This window comes from Natrix helvetica, assembly GCF_964273705.1.
Source record: "Natrix helvetica genome assembly, chromosome: Z".
Lineage (NCBI taxonomy): Eukaryota > Metazoa > Chordata > Lepidosauria > Squamata > Natricidae > Natrix > Natrix helvetica.
Window position 1 is genome coordinate 2,487,238 of NC_138554.1, and position 18,743 is coordinate 2,505,980.

The following is an 18,743-nucleotide window of genomic DNA, read 5'->3' on the forward strand; positions in this document are numbered from 1 at the left end:
CACACACACACACAAACAAAATCTTGAAGGATGATAAGAAGCCGGTTCCAGATGCGGGAGGGGAAATAAAGGAGTAGATAGTCCTCAACTTATGGCTTTTCATTTAGTGACCGTCCATACCAACAACGCCACTTAACAAAAGTATATATCTGGATAAAGGATGCCCCTTATCTGGGCATCCCCAGCTGTCAACGCCATCCAAATTCTGATGTTTACAAACTGACTCGTCTTTATGATGGGCACCGCGTCGTCCTGGAGGGGGGGAGAGACCCCTGATCGCCCTTGGGACACCCCTCCCCCATCCCGAGTCCATTGGGAAAGTTGGAGTCACTGAGCAGCGAAGCTTTCAGGAAGAGATTGGGCTGGCAACTGTTGGAAATGGTGAAATTGGGGGGGGGGTTGGACTAGATGACCTAACAAGGTCCCTTCCAAGTCTCTCTCTCTCTCTCTCACCTCAATCCCGATTGAATTGAACCACCCTTAAATAGCTTTCAGATGTTTTTGTTTTATTACAGTTTAAGCTGTTTGTCCCAGTTGGTTTCTGTAGAAAAATTCCCCACCCAGTTCTGCGAAACGCGCTCATTGTTTTTAATTTGTGACTTCTTCCTGATTAAAGATTTAAGAACGTTAAGCTCTCTTGATAGACTAGAATTGAGGACGCGGTGGCTCGGACGCTGAGCTTGTCGATCGGAAAGGTCGGCCGTTCGGCGGTTCGAATCCCAAGCGCCGCATTAACGGAGTGAGCCCCCGTGACTTGTGCCAACCCAGCCGTTCAAAAGCCCGTGAAAAATGCAAGTAGAAAAATAGGCGCCCCCTTTGGCGGGAAGGGAACGGCGTTCCATGCGCCTTCGGGAGTTGAGTCATGCCGGCCACATGACCACGGAGACGTCTTCGGAAAGCGCTGGCTCTTCGGCTTTGAAACGGGGATGAGCAGCGCCCCCTAAAGTCGGGAACGACTGGCGCATCTGCGCAAGGGGAACCTTTACCTTTATAGACTAGAATAGAATGTGATTCTATTGGAAGGGACTTTAGAGGTGATTCTATTGGAAGGGACTTTAGAGGTCTTCTAGTCCAACCCCCTGCCCGGGCAGGAGACCCTACACGGTTTCAGGCAAACGGTTATCCGATCTCTTCTTCCAAACTTTCCGCGTTGGAGCATTTTACAACTCCATTTTAAGCCGTTCTTCTGAAGTGACTCTTTGCAAAAAGGAATTTCCCCAAAATGAAAGCAAACTCAAAAAACTCTGGGGTTTGGTTTTGTGTTTTTTTTTTGGGGATAGTTGGTACATCGTGTCAACATCGTTTCCTCCCCAAAAAACATCCCATCAACCCAAGAACAAAGAGGAACTATTTTGCAAGAAACTTGGTCGATATCCAAGTGAAACTAGGGAGTTTATGTCGGTTCAGATGGGTGACCTCTTCGAATTCAAGGACAAAGAGATATCTTTTTTTAAAAATAAAATAAAATTGTCTTATGCTTCTGGGAAGCTCAGCCACGGGAGAGAGAAGGCCAGTGCAAGCAGCCCTGCGCTTATTCGTTTTAGGGACTGCTCAACAATGGCGCTGGGAAAAGAGCACTTGCCAGCAGTCCTCGCACTAACGACCGTCACGGTATCTCTACCAGCCGGGGATCAAAATTTATTTACAACAAGGGCACGGGATCGCCATTTGTAACCATCCCGGCGGGGTTTTCGAAAGCCCAGCCCGTAGGGGAAGCTGGATTTGCATCACGACCGTGTGATTCACTTAACGACCGCATGGATTTATTTTAACGATCGTAGCGAAAACAGGGTCCTAAAATCAAGTACGACGCGCTTAAGGACGGCATTGCTTAATCGTGGAAATTATTAATGCTCCCAGTTGTGGGCGTAAGTCGAGGACTGCTGTAAGCCGGACAACGGCCTGGATTTTCTTTGGTTAAATATCTTAAACTAGCCGATAATCCGGCGTTGTCCGCGTATTTATTTGTAGGAGGAAAATGTCTGGACCGAACGTCATTTCTAATGTTGAATTTTCAGCTTTAGAAGAGGGAGCCCCCTTGTTGAGTACTATGAAGGCGTTACTCCACTGCGCTCTACAGTAGAAGCCATTTTACGGCAGTACGGTAGAAGCCGTTTTAAGGCACAACAGGCTGTATCTTAACAGAACGCACACCCCGAGGGATTTTAGGGGCGTCTTACCCTCACAGTATTTGTCTCCAGAGAGAAAGTCATCTGTGTGCCAAGTTTGGTTGAAATTGCTCCAGGCGCTCCAGAGTTATGCTGGAACCCACACACACACAGAGACACGCAGACACGTTTTTATATATACAGATAGTCCCAGAGTAACGTGATCGCCATTTGTGACTGTCCTAGCGGGGTTTTCAGCAAGCCAAGCCCGTAGGGGAAGCCGGATTTGCTTAACGACCGTGTGACTCACTTAAGGAGTGCATGGGTTTATTTTAACGATCGTAGTAAAAAAAACAAGGCCATGAAATCGGGCGTGACTCGCTTAATGAGGGCATTGCTTAACCATGGAAATTGTTAATGCTCCCAATTGTGGTCGTAAGTCGAGGACTGCTGCAAGCCACCCGAACAGCCAGGATTTTCTAGGTTTAAATATCCGAATTCGTAATGGTAAGAACATTAGAGGGAAACAATACTTGGCTTTTACTCTTGGGCTTGAATTGTGATGGTGAGAATTAGCCGTCCGGAAAGATTTCAAAGGCCACCAGAAGTTGTGGTTGTTCCAACATTAGAGGTTTTAAAGAAGAGATTGGACGGTCACTTGTCTGAAATAGTGTACGTCTCCTGCTTAAGCAGGGAGGTTAGACTAGAAGACCTCCAAGGTCCCTTCCAGCTCTAGCCCAATTGACGGATTGACCACAATCAATTAGGAAGGAAGACTGTTCTTAAGTGAGTTTTGTCCATTTTATGAACTTTCTTGCCCCTGCTGTTACGTCAATCCCTGCCATTACGGTCGTTAAGCGAATCGGGCTTCCCTCTTGGATTTTGCTTGTCCCTGATCCTGGGACCCTTCCGACCGTCATAAATAGCGTCTGAATTTATATCCTTTTGTGACCGCGGGGATGCTTGCAACCGTCGTAAGGGGGAAACACGATCGTAAGAAGTCCCTTTATTCAGGGCTGTTGTAACTTCCATCACTAAACGAACGGTCGTAACTCAAGGACTATTCGTAATAAAATGAAGAAGATGCTAAAACCCACCCACCACACACACAAAAAACGGAAATGGAGAGATTTGAAAAAGAACCGGCAGAAAACCAACTTTTCAACTTGAGAAAAATGTCAAATTCTCCGGCCTGACTAGGGCCAATTATTGATGGATTAATTTCCCTGTGAATTCTGCTCCTTCCCATCCAGCAAAGTCTTTTGAGGGAGGATTTACGGTCACAGACCTCATCTGGCTGGGAGAGCTGACAGGCCGAGATCGGCAAAATCTGGCAAGGGGTCTCGGAGAGTCTCGAACCAATGAAGCAAACTAATGGACTCCTGCAAGCTCCACTCCCCTGGCGCTCCCTCTTTTATTTCCTCTGGGAGGGGCCACTCATCGTCCACCTGTGGCCTTCCTCCCAAGTCGACCCCTGTTCTTTAGCTGTTCCCTTCGTCTGGCAACTCTGCGCTTGCGCACACTGGGAACAGGCTCCAGCTGTTCTTCTGCCTCACTGAAGGCAGCTGATAACTGTCGGACGGCCCTGGCCCTCTCTCTGCCTCCGACGCGGAGCCCTCATCAGAGCCTTCCCCAGACTCCAGGACTGGCCCAGGTTCCTCCCCAACCCTCCTCACTATCTGACTCTGCTCCCACCTCCGCTGACCACTGGAGGGCCACAACACACACAAACATTGGCCTCAATGGCAGTTGTAAGTCGAGGACTCCCTTGCATTTCCCGAGCATCGCATCCTTAGGCTGCAGGACTCTCGGGAGAAGACTCAGGAATCTTACTTACCTCGGGCTGAATTTTGGGTGAAAATTTGCCGGCCGCTCCGGAAAACCATCCAAGACCTCTGAAACTTCTGCATCGCTTTGAACTGCATTTTGGGGGCAATTTAAGGCACTAAAAAGACAAAAACATCCCAGAGGGGAATTTGTTATTTTGATATAAATACATTTATTTATAAATATAAATATACTAGCCGATAAACCGGAGTTTCCCGGGTTATTTATTTAGAGGGGGGAAATATCCAGACCGAACGTAATTTCTAATGTTGGATTTCCCACCCACCCCCTTACCAGAGGGAGCCCCCTGGTGGAGTCGTTACCATGGCAACTCCTCTGTGCTGTACAATAGAAGCCATTTTACAGCAGTACAGTAGAAGCCATTTGAAGGCACAACAGGCTGTATCTTCACAGAACCAATGAAACACCCCGTGGGGTTTTAGGGGTGTCTTACCCCCACAGTATTTGTTCCCAGAGAGTCAGTCATCTGTGTACCAACTTTGGTTGAGATTGCTCCAGGCGCTCCAGAGTTATGTTGGAACACACACACACAGAGACACACACAGTCATTTATAGATAGATAGATAGATAGATAGATAGATAGATAGATAGATAGATAGATAGATAGATAGATAGATAGATAGATGATAGATAGATAGATAGATAGATAGATAGATAGATGAGATAGATAGATAGATAGATAGATAGATAGATAGATAGATAGATAGATAGATAGATAGATAGATAGATAGATAGATAGATAGAGTTGTGGGCCAGCAGGAGCTGTTGGAGTTGGAGACTCCGACAGTGAGGGTCCCTAGGAGTCGGCTCTGGAGGATGTGGAGTACCCTGGACAGGGTTCCAACTACGAGCAGCAATCTGGTTGGCCACCAGGAGGCGCCTGAGGCACGGATCAGTGGTGAAAGCCAAAGGGAGTGTGCTCCTGACACCCTGCCTTGGAGCAGTGGGGAGGAGACAAGGGAGTTGGTCCTGGATGCTCGGCAGCGGAGGGCTGATAGACGCAGAGCACAGCTACGCAGTTACAGAAGATAATTGGACTCAGGTGGTTGCAATTAGGCTCCTCTCAAGACTGTATATAAGGAATGACTTTCCGGAAGCTGTTTGCGGGAATCAACATATTTACCAGAGCTGGAGACGCTATCCGGTCTGTGTCCTATCTTGGCAGGCTGGATTGCTGCCAAGGTCTAGTCTGTGTGTTAATAAATCATCTTGCAGAATCCTTGTCTTGGAGTGCTTTGGTGTATGAAGAGGGGGGTCAGGATAGATAGATAGATAGATAGATGATAGATAGATAGATAGATAGATAGATAGATAGATAGATAGATAGATATAGCAATAGAATGATAGATATATAGATATAGATAGGTAGGTAGGTAGGTAGGTACCGTAGATATAATGAGAGAGAGAATGATAGATAGATGATAGATAGATAGATAGATAGACAGACAGACAGACAGACAGACAGACAGACAGACAGACAGACAGGTAGGTAGGTAGGTAGATAAGTAGGTAGGTAGGTAGGTAGGTACATAAATAGATAGATTATAGATAGATAGAGACAGAGACAGTTAGATAGATATAGATATAGATATAGATATTTATTTATAAATATAAATGAATATATTTTTGCAATTTCAACCCTGGCATTTGAACGTTGGGGAAAAAAAACATGTTCAAATCCCGGGGTTGAAATTGCAAAAAAATATATTTAATTCCCCCCCACCCACCCCCACCTCCAGCCTTCCTGGTACGCTGCCTTCTGGGCTAACCAGGGATGACCCAACTCCGGTGTAGTAGTCCAGCCAGGTCGATGGTGTTAAGTCCCTTTTTCCTTTTTTTGGGGGGTGGGGTGGGGCAAGGATTTCCTGGGCATGAGAATAAGCCCAGAGGCGGGCTGAGGAAGGGATAATTAGGTAGAGGAGCAGGGAATCATGAGTGCTAATCCTGCTTGAGACACAGCAGGCAGCAGGGTGATTTTGGGCCGGTCCTCTGACATTTGGGAGGGGGGAGGGGGGGCAAATAAAAGGCTGCCATGAAAACCGCACTGACTTGTCTACATTCATTGCCAGGAGCCAACGCTGACTTTGGGCACATATATTTATGACTCTGTAACCAGTATCTATATATCTGAGTTTTGCAACATTTTACAACTCATATAACTGAGTTTTACAACAGTGTGTGTGTGTGTGTGTGTTGCACAACTCAGATATATAATACACACACACACACATATATATATATATATATATATATATATATATATATATATATATATATATATATATATATATATATATATATATATATATATATATACACATACAAATATATATATGTGTTGTATTTGTACTGATAAATAAATAAAGGGAGACTAGTATAGATCTATTTCGAGCTAATTAGCTCTCATCAGCTAGCCATACCCTTACTGGGATTTGAATATATATATATACACACACACAAACATATGTGTATATATATATATATATATATATATATATATATATATATATATATATATATATATATATATATATATATATATATATATATATATATATATATATATATATATATATATATATATATATATATATATATATATATATATATATATAAACTCTGCTATTGTATTGTATTGTATATATGCTGGTCTTGTTGTATTTGGGTCTTTTCCCGTGTAAGAGTGAGATTGTCTTGGCAACGTTTCGGCCAGGTCTCACTCACCATCTTCAGGCTGGTGTTTTGGGCTTAAAGCGTGATCGGAGCTGCCGTCTTTCTAAGCAGCCCCGATCACGCTTTAAGCCCCAAACCCAGCCTGAAGATGGCGAGTAAGACCTCGCTGAAATGTTGCTAAGACAATCTCAATTTTACACGGGAAAAGACCCGAATACAACAAGACCAACATACCTACATCCGTGAAAATCTACGAAAACAAATATATATGCATTCGGGTCTTTTCCCGTGTAAGATTGAGATTATATATTAAGTTTTGCAACATTACGCACACACACACACACACACACACACACACACACACATATGTGTGTGTTGTAATTGTACTGATAAATAAATAAAGGGAGACTAGGATAGATCTATTTCGAGCTAATTAGCTCTCATCAGCTAGCCATACCCTTACTGGGATTAGAACCCGGGCTATATATATCTTAGGCAGGAGTCTTAACCACTAAGCAAATACATATATATATATATAAATATCATATATATGAGTTTACCAACATTATATACCCACACAAGCACACAAACTCTGTTCGAATCCCTGCTGCACCACTCAAAGCAGTGGCAAAATAATACAGGTGCTATTCCATTCACAGCCCGGCCGCTTAGTGACCGTTCAAAGTTACGATGGCACCGAAAACCGTGACTTCACGACCGTTTTTTCACGCTCGCGACCGCTGCCGCATCCCCCGGGGGGGTCACGTCACCCAAATTCAGACACTGGGCAACCAACTCCAACTTACGACAGTCGCAGCGTCCCGCGGGAGTGTGTGTGTGTGTGTGTGTGACGCAATTCCCTTTTTAGCGAACTTTAGCCGAGGGAGGGAAGGAGAGCTGGATTCACTTAACAACCGGGTGACTCACGGAAGGACGGCCGGGATTCACTTAACGACGAGAAGGGTCGTAGGATGGGGGGAAACCGCTCGAAGCAAAGTTTCACTCAATGTTGGGCTCCGTTGGGCGTCATAAGTCGAGGACCCCTGCGTCCAGGTAAGAGATAAACCCAAGAAAGAAGGAACAGGAGCCTGAGTTGTCCCAGTTGAATTTCTACCTGTACCTGCAAATTTGCACAGGAAGCAATCAACACTTTACCAGATTCCCTCCTCCTGTTTCAAGCCTTCCCCACTTGGAAAGTACTCCAAGTCCCAGCCTGCAAAAGGAGGACAAGAGTTACAAATCCCATGCGTCGGAGCTCTGCCCCATTCTGGCCCCTTCCCCACCTGCAAAGTTGCCCACCTCTCATTAACTACACCCCCCTATGGTGCCCTGCCGCCCCAAATCGGGCAGGGCTGGGCGATCCTACAGCGGGGAGGAAGAGGAGGAGGAAAAGCGGCGGAACCCCAGCTTCTCCCTCCCTTGCGCATCTCCCAGGTTAGGATCGGGCTGCGCACAAGGAGAAGAGTCCCGGCTTGCCTGGTTCTGTCTCCGCGGAGCGGTCGCTGTCCGGAACGGACACGGGGTTTTCCCCCAAGACGGGCTCCAGAGATGCGCGCTTCCCGGGCAGCTGCAAAGACTGGCCGGCTCGCTGGCGCGCGCTTCCCGGGCAGCTGCAAAGACTGGCCGGCTCGCTGGCTCTGCGCTTCTGGGCGGCCCTAGAAGCCGCGGCGGAGCTCCACCTGGGAAGGGCGGGCTGCCTCCGCCTCCGCCGCCTCCGCCTCCGCCGGCAGCCCTTCCCTCCCCTGCCCGGCCGAAAGCAGCTGGGCGCCCGATCCTGCCCGCCCGCCTTCGCCCCGAGCGGCGCCATCCAGCCAAGCGCAGCGGCCAAGCGCGAAGGGCGCACCTGGGCAGAGGGGAGGGAGGAAGAGAGGCAGGGAGGGAGGAAGGCTGGGGTCCTCCTCCTCCTCCTCTTCCTTGCAAACACCCCTTCCTTGGAAGACTGATGATGTTCCCTAGTTGGGTGGTGAAACGTCGGCAAGAAAACTAGTTCAGAGAGCACCAAGGACCCCACGGTTCTCCTCCTCCTCCCCCCTTCCTCCTCTTCCTCCTCTTCCCCCCTTCCTCCTCTTCCTCCTCTTCCCCCTTCCTCCTTCTCTTCCCCCTCCTATCTGCAAGCCCCCCTCCCTTCTAGCCCTGATGAGGTTCCTTAGTTGGGTCCTGAAACATCTGCCAAAAAGGTATAAACTTCAGAGAGCACCAAGGACCCCCCAGTTCTCCTCCTCCTCCTTCCCCTTACTCCTCCTCTTCCTCTTCCTCCTTCTCTTCCTCCTCCTGTCTGCAAACCTCTCTCCCTTCTAGCACTGATGTCGTTCCCTAGTTGGGTTGTGAAACGTCTGCACGAAAACCACAAAGTTCAGAGAGCACCAAGGACCAGACAGTGCTTCCTCTCCTCATCCTGTCTGCAAACTCCTCTCTTGTAGTATTGATGACGTTCCCTAGTTGGGCCGTGAAACGTCTGCAAGAAAACCACCCAGCTCAGAGAGCACCATGGATTTTATAGTTCTCCTCCTCCTCTTCCTCTTCCTCCTCCTCCTCCCCCCTTCCTCCTCCTCCCCCCCTTCCTCCTCCTCCTTCTCTTCCCCCTCCTGTCTGCAAACCCCGCTCTCTTCTAGCACTGATGATGTTCCTTAGTTGGGTCATGAAACGTCTGCATAAAATAACCAAGCTGAGAGAGCACCAAGGACACCACAGTCCTCCTCCTCCTCCTCTTCCTCCTTTTCCAATTCTTCCTCCTTCTCTTCCTCCTTCTTTCCTTCCTCCTTTTCCACTTCTTCATTCTCCTCCCCCTTCCTCTCCTCCAATCCCTTCTAGCACTGATGATGTTCCCTAGCTGGGTCACGAAACGTCTGCATAAAATAACCAAGCTCAGACACAACCAAGGGCCCCACAGTCCTCCTCCTTCCCATTTCCACACATCCCACTGATGATGTTATCTAGTTGGGTCACGAAATGTCTGCAACAAAACCCACCAAACGTAGAGACCACCAAGGACCCCACAGTCTTCCCCCTCCCCCTCCCCCTCCTCCCCCCTCCTCCCGCACTCCCTTCTAGCACTGATGATGTTACCTAGTTGGGTTGTGAAACGTCTGCTAGAAAACCACCAAGCACAGAGAGAACGAAGGACACCACAATGCTTTTCCTTCCCCTCCTCCTCCCAAAAGTAATTTCCTTGAAACACTGATGATGTTACATAGTTGGGTCATGAAACGTCTGCATAAAATAACCGAGCTCAGGGGGCACCAAGAACTCCACAGTCCTCCTCCTCCTCCCTCCCTCCCTTCCCCTCCTCCTCCTCCGAGCACTGATGATGTTACTTAGTTGGGTCATGAAACGTCTGCATAAAATAACTGAGCTCAGGGGGCACCAAGGACTCCATAGCCTTCTTCCTCCTCCCCCCTTCTCTTCCTCCTCCTCCTCCTCTTCCTCCTCCCGTCTGCAAACCCCGCTCCCTACTAGCACTGATGATGTTCCTTAGTTAGTCATGAAACATCTGCAAGAAAACTATAAAGTTCAGAGAGCACCAGGGATCTCACAGTTCTCCTCCTTCCCCTTCCTCCTCTTCCTCTTCCTCCTTCTCTTCCTCCTCCCGTCTGCAAACCTCTCTCCCTTCTAGCTCTGATGTTGTTCCCTAGTTGGGTTGTGAAACGTCTGCACGAAAACCACAAAGTTCAGAGAGCACCAAGGACCAGACAGGGCTTCCTCTCCTCATCCTGTCTGCAAACTCCTCTCTTGTAGCATTGATGTTGTTCCCTAGTTGGGTTGTGAAACGTCTGCAAGAAAACCACCCAGCTCAGAGAGAACCATGGATTTTATAGTTCTCCTCCTCCTCTTCCCCCTTCCGCCTCCTCCTTCTCTTCCCCCTCCTGTCTGCAAACCCCACTCCCTTCTAGCACTGATGATGTTCCCTAGTTGGGTCGTGAAACGTCTGCAAGAAAACCACCCAGGTCAGAGAGAACCATGGATTTTATAGTTCTCTTCCTCCTCTTCCTCCTCCTCCTCCCCCCTTCTTCCTCCCCCCCTCCTCCTCCTTTAGGCAAGAAAAAACCAGATGCACCGTCGCAGAATAGCCGACCCCTGGCTCCGTCGTCGTAACTGCGAGCGGGATCTCGCCACGGAAACGTTTGGCCTCCGCCGCGGTCCTAAGTTGAGGACGAGCACCCCCCACGCAGGGCCTGCCTCTTTGAGGGCGTGTGTATGGGAAAATATTTGTGAGCCATTGTGATAAGAAATAAAAACAAAAAAATTGTGTGATTTGGGCGGCTGCCAGACAGCGTCCGTTTCCGAAATCAACCATTTCGCCGTGGGATAAGTCAATATCACCAAACGAAAGGACTTTCACCTCTTGATAATCTGCAACCGGTTGCCTCTGATCTCTCTTTGAAGTTGGCGGCTGAGGATGCTTTATTCCGTTGGATGGGTAGCTATCGCCTTGGATTTAGATTGGATTGGATTGGATTTATTGGATTTATATGCTGCCCTTCTCCCAAAGGACTCAGGGCAAGAATTCCCCTGGCACTTATGATTGAACAGGGAATATTTGGAGCCCAGGGTTGAATTGTGTGGTCCTTGGTACTCACGGAACTCGGGAATTATCTATTTATTATTATTTTTCCCGACCAGAGTATTTGGTTGGGTTAGAAGACCTGCAAGGTGCCTCCCAACTCTCTTGTTCTGTTCTAATTCTAATTTTATATTGTCTTATTCTCTTCTATTCTGTTTTAATCCTATACATTATTATTCAATCTATGCTATTCATTCTACATTTTATTATTCATTCTAATCTATACTATACTTTATTATTCATTCTATTCTATTCATTCTACATTTTATTATTCATTCTAATCTATACTATACTTTATTATTCATTCTATTCTATTCATTCTACATTTTATTATTCATTCTAATCTATTCTAATTCTATTCTATTCGAATTCTATATTTTATTATTCCTTCTATTCTATACTATACTTTATTATTCATTCTATTCTATTCATTCTACATTTTATTATTCATTCCAATGTGTTCTAATTCTATTCGAATTCTATATTTTATTATTCCTTCTATTCTAAACTATATTATTCATTCTATTCTATTCTATTAATTCTACATTTCATTATTCATTCTATTCGATTCTAATTCTATTCTATTCTAATTCTATATTTCTTTTTTTCCCCACGTTTTTTTTATTTTTAAACATAAAAGACAACATTAAAAAATTTTCATCCATTACATATAGCTGGGATTGTATATGTAATTGAAAATACGGATGCAAAAACACTCGTAACCAAACGACATGGGATTCTAATCTATATTTCATTATTCATTCTATTCGATTCTATTAATTCCACATTTTATTATTCATTCTATTCTATTAATTCTACATTTCATTATTTATTCTATTAATTCTACGCTTTATTATTCATTCTAATCTATTCTAATTCTATTCTATTCTATTCTAATTCTATATTTTATTATTCATTCTATTCTATACTATATTATTCATTCTATCCGATTCTATTAATTCTACATTTTATTATTCATTCTATTCGATTCTAATTCTATATTTCATTATTCATTCTATTCTATTAATTCTATATTTTATTATTCATTCTATTCTAATTCTATTCTATTCTAATTCTATATTTTATTATTCATTCTATACTATACTATTCTAGTTTTATTCCATTCTAATTCTATTCTATTCTAATTCTAAATTTCATTATTCATTCTATTCTATTAATTCTACATTTTATTATTCATTCTATCCTATTTCTATATTTTATTCATTCTATTCTATTCTATTAATTCTACATTTTATTATTCTATTCTATTCTATTCTAATTCTATTCTATTCTAATTCTATATTTTATTATTCATTCTATACTATACTATTCTAGTTCTATTCCATTCTAATTCTATTCTATTCTAAATCTATATTTCATTATTCATTCTATTCTATTCATTCTACATTTTATTATTCATTCTATCCTATTTCTATATTTTATTCATTCCATTCTATTAATTCTACATTTTATTACTCATTCTATTCTATCCTAATTCTAGTCTATTCTAATTCTATATTTTATTATTTATTCTATTCTATTAATTCTATATTTTATTATTCATTCTGTTCCGTTCCATTCTATTCTATATTTTATTATTCATTTTATTCCCTTCTATTCTATTGGAAAATGGTTGGCTTGGTCCTGGGTTGGCCTCCCGTGACCATCTGACCTCTCCCCATCTCCCAAGCCATCTCCTCCCTCCACCTGACTTCCAGCTGCAGGAGATCTTGGGGGAAACGCAGAGCGAAAGAAGAGGTTTCATTTAGCCCAAAGGTGCTGAAGCCGCAGCCGAGGGAGGAAGTGAAACTGGATGTTGGAAATCCGTTGGCTGCAGAAGAAGACCTCTTGGGAGGAAGTCCCTTGGCTTTTGGGTGGCGTCCAATTCCTCCTCTCTTGGAAACCTGGAAAGGACCAGCTTCAAGAGCCCCGAGAAATGCTACGGACTCTGGAACAGGTGATGTCCGACCTTGGCAACTGTAGGACCTGTGGACTTCAATCTCCAGAATTGCCAAGCAAGCTGCTCCTCCTCCTCCTCCTCTTCCTTCTCCTCCTCCTCCTCCTCTTTCTTGTCTCCTCCTCCTCCTCCTCCTCCTCCTCCTTGTCAGCATCTTCCACTTCTCCTCCTCCTCCTTTTTTTTGTCTCCATCTTCTCCTCCTCCTTCTCTTTCATATCTTCTCCTCCTCCTCCACTTTCTCCTCTTCTCCTTCTCCCCCTCCCCTCCTCCTCTTTCTTGTCTTCTCCTCCTCCTCCTCCTCCTCGTCCTTGTCATCATCTCCTCCTCCTCCTTCTCTTTCTTATCTTCTTCTCCTCCCCCTTCTTCTCTTTCTTGTCTTCTCCTCCTCCTTGTCTCCTCCTCCTCCTCCTCCTTGTATCATCATCTTCTCCTCCTTTCTTGTCTTCTCCTCCTCCTTGTCATCTTCTTCTCCTCCTCCTCCCCTCCTCCTCTCCTCCTCCTCTTTCTTGTCTCCTCCTCCTCCATGTCTTCTCCTCCTCCTCCTCCTCTTTCTTGTCTCCTCCTCCTCCTCGTCTTCTCCTCATCATCATCCTTTTCCTTCTCCTCCTCTTCCTCCTCCTCCTCCTTTCTTGTCTTCTCCTTCTCCTTGTCATCTCCTCCTCCTCCTCCTCCTCTTTCTTGTCTTCCTTTCATTGCCATCTTCTTCTCCTCCACCACCTTCTCCTCCTCTTCCTTCTCTCCTCCTCCTCTTTGTCTCCTCCTCCTCCTCTTTCTTGTCTTCTTCTCCTTCTCCTTCTCCTCATCTTCGTCTTCTCCTCATCCTCATCCTCTTCCTTCTCCTCCTCTTCCTCTTCTTCCTTTTCTTCTTCTGAAATTCTAGGACTTGAGGTCCACAAGTGGCCAAGGAAGGACCCTTGGTTTAGAACCCGATACTTCATGGGTTGCCTCTTCCAGTAAGTATCTCCCCAAACATTATGGCCTGCAGAGATCGCAAGATGGAGATGAGCTTCTCTTTCACGGTGGCCAACTTTGAGATGGTTTTCATTGACTGGTTTTCAGGGTGAAAGCTGGGTCCTGGAGACCCCTGTCCTAAAGCAAGACCATGTCGTAGGTGCGAGAAGGTGGGGATGGGTTGAAGTGAGAACGACACAGAGAGAGAGAGAGAGAGAGAAGGATGATTGGCAGATTGCAATGTCCTTTTTCAGCCAAAGGGAAAGTGGAATCGGTGGAACTCACTGCCCCAAGGTGCCCCTGGCTTGCTTGTGGGGCCTGAGAATGGCGAGAGAGGAGAAAACCTCTACCCATGGGGCGAAGGATGCAGATTCTTCCATGCCGGTGGTCCTCGGTTTATGACCACAATCGGGACTGAAGGTGGTTGTTAAGTGAGTCCCGCCAGATTTTTTCTAACTTTTTTGGGGGGGCTGTAGTTGAAAAGCAACATATATTTTTTTGGCGTTGAGGTGAAGCGAATCACGGCAGTTGTTAAATGAATCATGTGGTTGTTAAGCGAATCACGCTATTTACCCCCTCCCCCCCCGATTGACTTTACTTATGGGAAGGTTATACAGGTAGTCCTCAACTTATGACCAAAAGGGAGCTCCAGGTTTCTGTGGCTAAGTGAGCAATTGGTGAGTCTTGCCCCATTTTGCGACCTTTCTCGCCACTGTTGTTAAGCGAATCACAGCAGTTGTTCAGCGAGTAATACCATTGCTAACTGAATCGGGCTTCCCCCATCGACGTCGCTTGTCGGAAGTTCGCAAAAGGGGATCACTTGAACCCAGGACACTGCGACGGTCATAAATATGAGTTACTTGCCAAGCGTTTGAATTTTGATCACGTGGCCACAGGGATGGCTGCATCGGTCGTAAGTGTGAAAAACAGTCCCAAGTCCCTTTTATCTGTGCCGTTGTAACTTCAAATGGTATCTAAATGAACAGTTGTAAGTCGAGGACTGCTTGGAAAGGGTGATCACATGATCCCAGGATGTCTAGATTGCGATCTGCATTGTGACGGTCGTAAGTGCGAGGACTGTACATCCCTTTCCAGAGCGCTGTCATAATTCCAAATGGCCATTAAACGCATCTTCTTAAGTCGAGGACTGTCTCTACTGGCTTTGCTTTTCTACAGGGATCTGCGTTGTGACGGTCGTAAGTGCGAGGACCGCACGTCCCTTTCCAGAGCGCTGTCGTAATTCCAAATGGCCGTTAAACGCATCATTGTAAGTCGAGGACTGCCCATCCTGGCTCCAATTCGTCTTGAACCGCTGAGCTGGGTGGCCCCCAACATTTGTTAATAATAAAAATTAAAATCAAAATCATAATTGTTGCCACGCCTCGGTTCGGTTGCCAGCAGAGACAAATTTGGCAAGGTTCCCATTTTGATTCAGATTCCCATTTGGAGTCTCACCCGTCTTGGCATGAAACGCGCCGCGCCACGTTAGACGGCACATTCCCAACCGGCTGAAGCTGGGGGGGGGGGGTTCCCAACCCCATCATCCATTGCCAGCTTTTGCTCCGGGCGTGGGGTGGAGGGAACGCCAGAGTCCAAGATACTCAGCAAATACAGGCCGTTTTTTGATTTACAACCGCAATGGGGTCCCGGCTAAACAGGACCGTCGCTCGGTGAACTTGGCGCCGTTTTATGACCTCTTTTGCGGACACGGTCATTAAGCGAACGCACAGTGGTGAAGTGAAACTGGATTCCTCCTTGACTTTGATCGTAAGAAGGGGGTCTCCTGACCCCGGGACGCCACAATCGTCATAAATCCATGCCGCTAGCCAAGATTCTAGATTTTGATCGTCGCGACTGTTGGAAATGCTACAATGATCATAAGCAGGGGTGGATTCAGCCGGTTTGGATTGGTTTGGCCCAGTGGTCGGCAAGCCGCGGCTCGCGAGCCACAAGCGGCTCTTTACACATTTTAATGCGACTCTTCTGTGTGCCGGGCGCCCGCTCCCCTCCCTCCTCTCGGGCACTTCAAAACAAGCGCCCCTTTCCCTTTTTTCTTTTCGATCCACAATGATTAGGGAGGATCCTGAAGTCGGGCGGGGACGAGAAGCGAGGAGGCAGAAAAAGAAACGGAGGCTAAGGAGCTTCCCCCCCCCCGCCCCCTCCCAGCAAAAATCCCACGCCGCGTGATCGGCTAATTTGCTACTGCCCGCCCGGCTCCCCGGTTAGATTTTTGCTGGGAGGGGGCGGGGGGGGAAGCTCCTTGGCCTCCGTCTCTTTTTCTCCCTCCTCGCTTCTTGGGGCTCCACCAATGGGGGAGCAAGGCCCGCCCAGGCTTTGGGCTAACACAGAGGTCTGCAAAGTTGGCTGTTTTAAGACTGGTGGACTTCAACTCTCAGAATTCTGGGAGTTGAAGTCCACCAGTCTTAAGAGCCAATTTTGCAGATCCCTGGGCTAATATGATTGATGCCCTTGGTGGACTTCAATTCTCAGAATTCTGGGAGTTGAAGTCCACAAGTCTTCAAGCTGTCAGGTTTGAAGACCCTGGGGTTTTTTTTTCTAAAGGGTTAGGGGTGCAAGGGTCTTGCAACTTGACAGCTTTAAGACTTGCATGCTTCAATGCCAGAGTTCCTGAGCCAACATGACTGGAGGAGGAATTCTGGGAGTTGAAGTCCACAAGTCTTAAAGCTGTCAGGTTTGAAGACCCCTTGGGGTTTTTTTCCTAAAGGGTTAGGGATGCAAGGATCTTGTAACTTGACAGCTTTAAGACTTGCGTGCTTCAAATGCCAGAGTTTATTGAAACTAAAAACAGTGTACCATCCTATGTATTTTCGGTTTTAAAAATGTGGCTCTCAAAATAAATCTCAATCGTGGTTTTGGCGAGATTTGGCTCAGTTGAAAAAAAAGGTTGCCCACCACTGGTTTGGCCGAACCAGATGCTAATTTTACATCCTGTTCACCAAACAGGTAGCTGCAAGGACTGGCTGGCCTCGCCCATCCCACTCGCCCCTCCCAAGCGTCTCCACGCGGCCCTTTTTGGATGCCAGATAAGTGCAGGGCCCGTGCGGAGACTCTGGAAGGACGGAAAATAGGCCTCTCAAAAGTTACGGAGGTTACGAGCCCATTCCCGGCTTACGGACGGTCTCGGGAGCCCAGGGGAGGCCGTTTTCGCCCTTCCGGAGAATCAAGGAATGCCTCCAGAGCATGGGGAGAGTGAAAACGTCCCCCCTTTGTGTCATGGAGCCGGAGGCCGAGTCGGCCATGCCCACCAGACAGAGAACCAGTTGTTAAAATTTTTAAATCCGACCCTTGGTCATAAGTGCGAAAAAAACCGCAGAAGTCTCCCTTTTTTCCCATGCCGTTGTCGCTTTAAACAGCCGCTCAGCGAACCGTTGCAAGTCGAGTGCTCCTTGTAGATTTCTCCCGGCGGTGAGAATGCCACGCTGGCCAACAACCCAGAAGTCAGGATCCCAAAAGAATCTCGACCGACCTGAACCATCCAGCAAAATGAAATTTTGCAAAGCAAAAATGTTATATTTAGGATAATGAAAAGCAAAATTGTATATTTAGGATTTAAAAAAAACCCCAACAATGGTGTAAATCCAGATTGGCTCCAAAACAGGAATGGTGAGATGGGCTTCGTAGTCCTAGTGGACGATCGCTTAACGAGGAGCCAGTTGTGCGCGGCGGCGGCCAAAAAAAAGCCGATACGATTCTCGGTTGCATAAACAGAGGCAGAGAATCAAAATCACGCGACGGATGAGTACCGCTTTGCAAAGCCTTAGTAAGGCCACCCCCTGGAATCCTGCAACTAATGTGGGTCCCCACATTACAAAAAAGATGTTGGAGACTTTGGGGAAAAGGGCAGAGAAGAGCAACTAAGAGGCTCAAAGGCCTGGAGACTAAAATATAGGAAGAACGGTTGCAGGATTTGGGGGTGGCCAGCCTAGAGAAAAGAAGGACTAAGGGGGACATGACAGCCGTCTTCCAATATTTGAGGGGTCACCTCAAAGGAGAGGGAGGGGGGATCTACCTATTCTCCAAAACCCCTGAAGGCAGGACGAGAAGCAACGGATGGGAACTCATTATGGAGAAAATCAGGTTGGAATGAAGGAGGAATTTCCCCTAAAATTAACCCGTGGAACGGCTTGCCACCGGAAGTTGTGGATGCTCAGTCACTGGTCCGAAATGGCATACAGGTTCTCCTGCTTGAGCAGAGGGCTGGACTAGAAGACCTCCAATCCCCCCCCCACTTCCCAGCTGGGTTCTATTCCTAAGGCATGTGGCCCGTTAGCCGCAGAGCCTCCGTACTCAGGGGCAGTCTATCTGAACCCAGGCACGTACGATGGCCTGGCTTTCCAGGGAACGATTCGAGGCATCCCGCAACTTCTCCTTGGGCGAAAACAATAACAACAACGTGCACACACACACACACACTCCGTTGCCCAAGAGAATGTTGTCATCCCTTCCTTGTTAAATACGCAACTTTGCTACCCTCTTTTCTAGTCGAACAAGGAACTGATAAGCGTGTTGTGGCCCGCCAGCAGCCAGCGGAGCCACAGCAGATTCGGAGAGTTCAGAGTTCGGGGAGGAGCCTGGGCCAGTCCTGGAGTCTGGGGAAGGGCTCTGCGTGGGAGGCAGAGAGGG

At 46.7% G+C, this 18,743-nt stretch overlaps 1 protein-coding gene across 2 annotated transcripts in view; it reads right to left on the reverse strand.

Annotated features, from left to right (window-relative positions):
• LOC309381407 (polyunsaturated fatty acid lipoxygenase ALOX15B-like) overlaps positions 1 to 7,773 on the reverse strand; it is a 34,876-nt gene extending 27,103 nt beyond the window's left edge. Inside the window, exons 1-2 of one of the 2 annotated variants that reach the window (XM_081932363.1) lie at positions 7,557 to 7,773; positions 3,946 to 4,053 (exon numbers count right to left, since the gene is read on the reverse strand). In XM_081932363.1, the coding sequence (XP_081788489.1) occupies positions 3,946 to 4,033 (88 nt within the window). In that variant the 5' untranslated portion in view covers positions 4,034 to 4,053; positions 7,557 to 7,773. The remainder of the gene's footprint in view (positions 1 to 3,945; positions 4,054 to 7,556) is intronic. The other variant, XM_081932364.1, reaches the window with a different exon arrangement.
• Between the last annotated feature and the right edge of the window lie 10,970 nt (positions 7,774 to 18,743).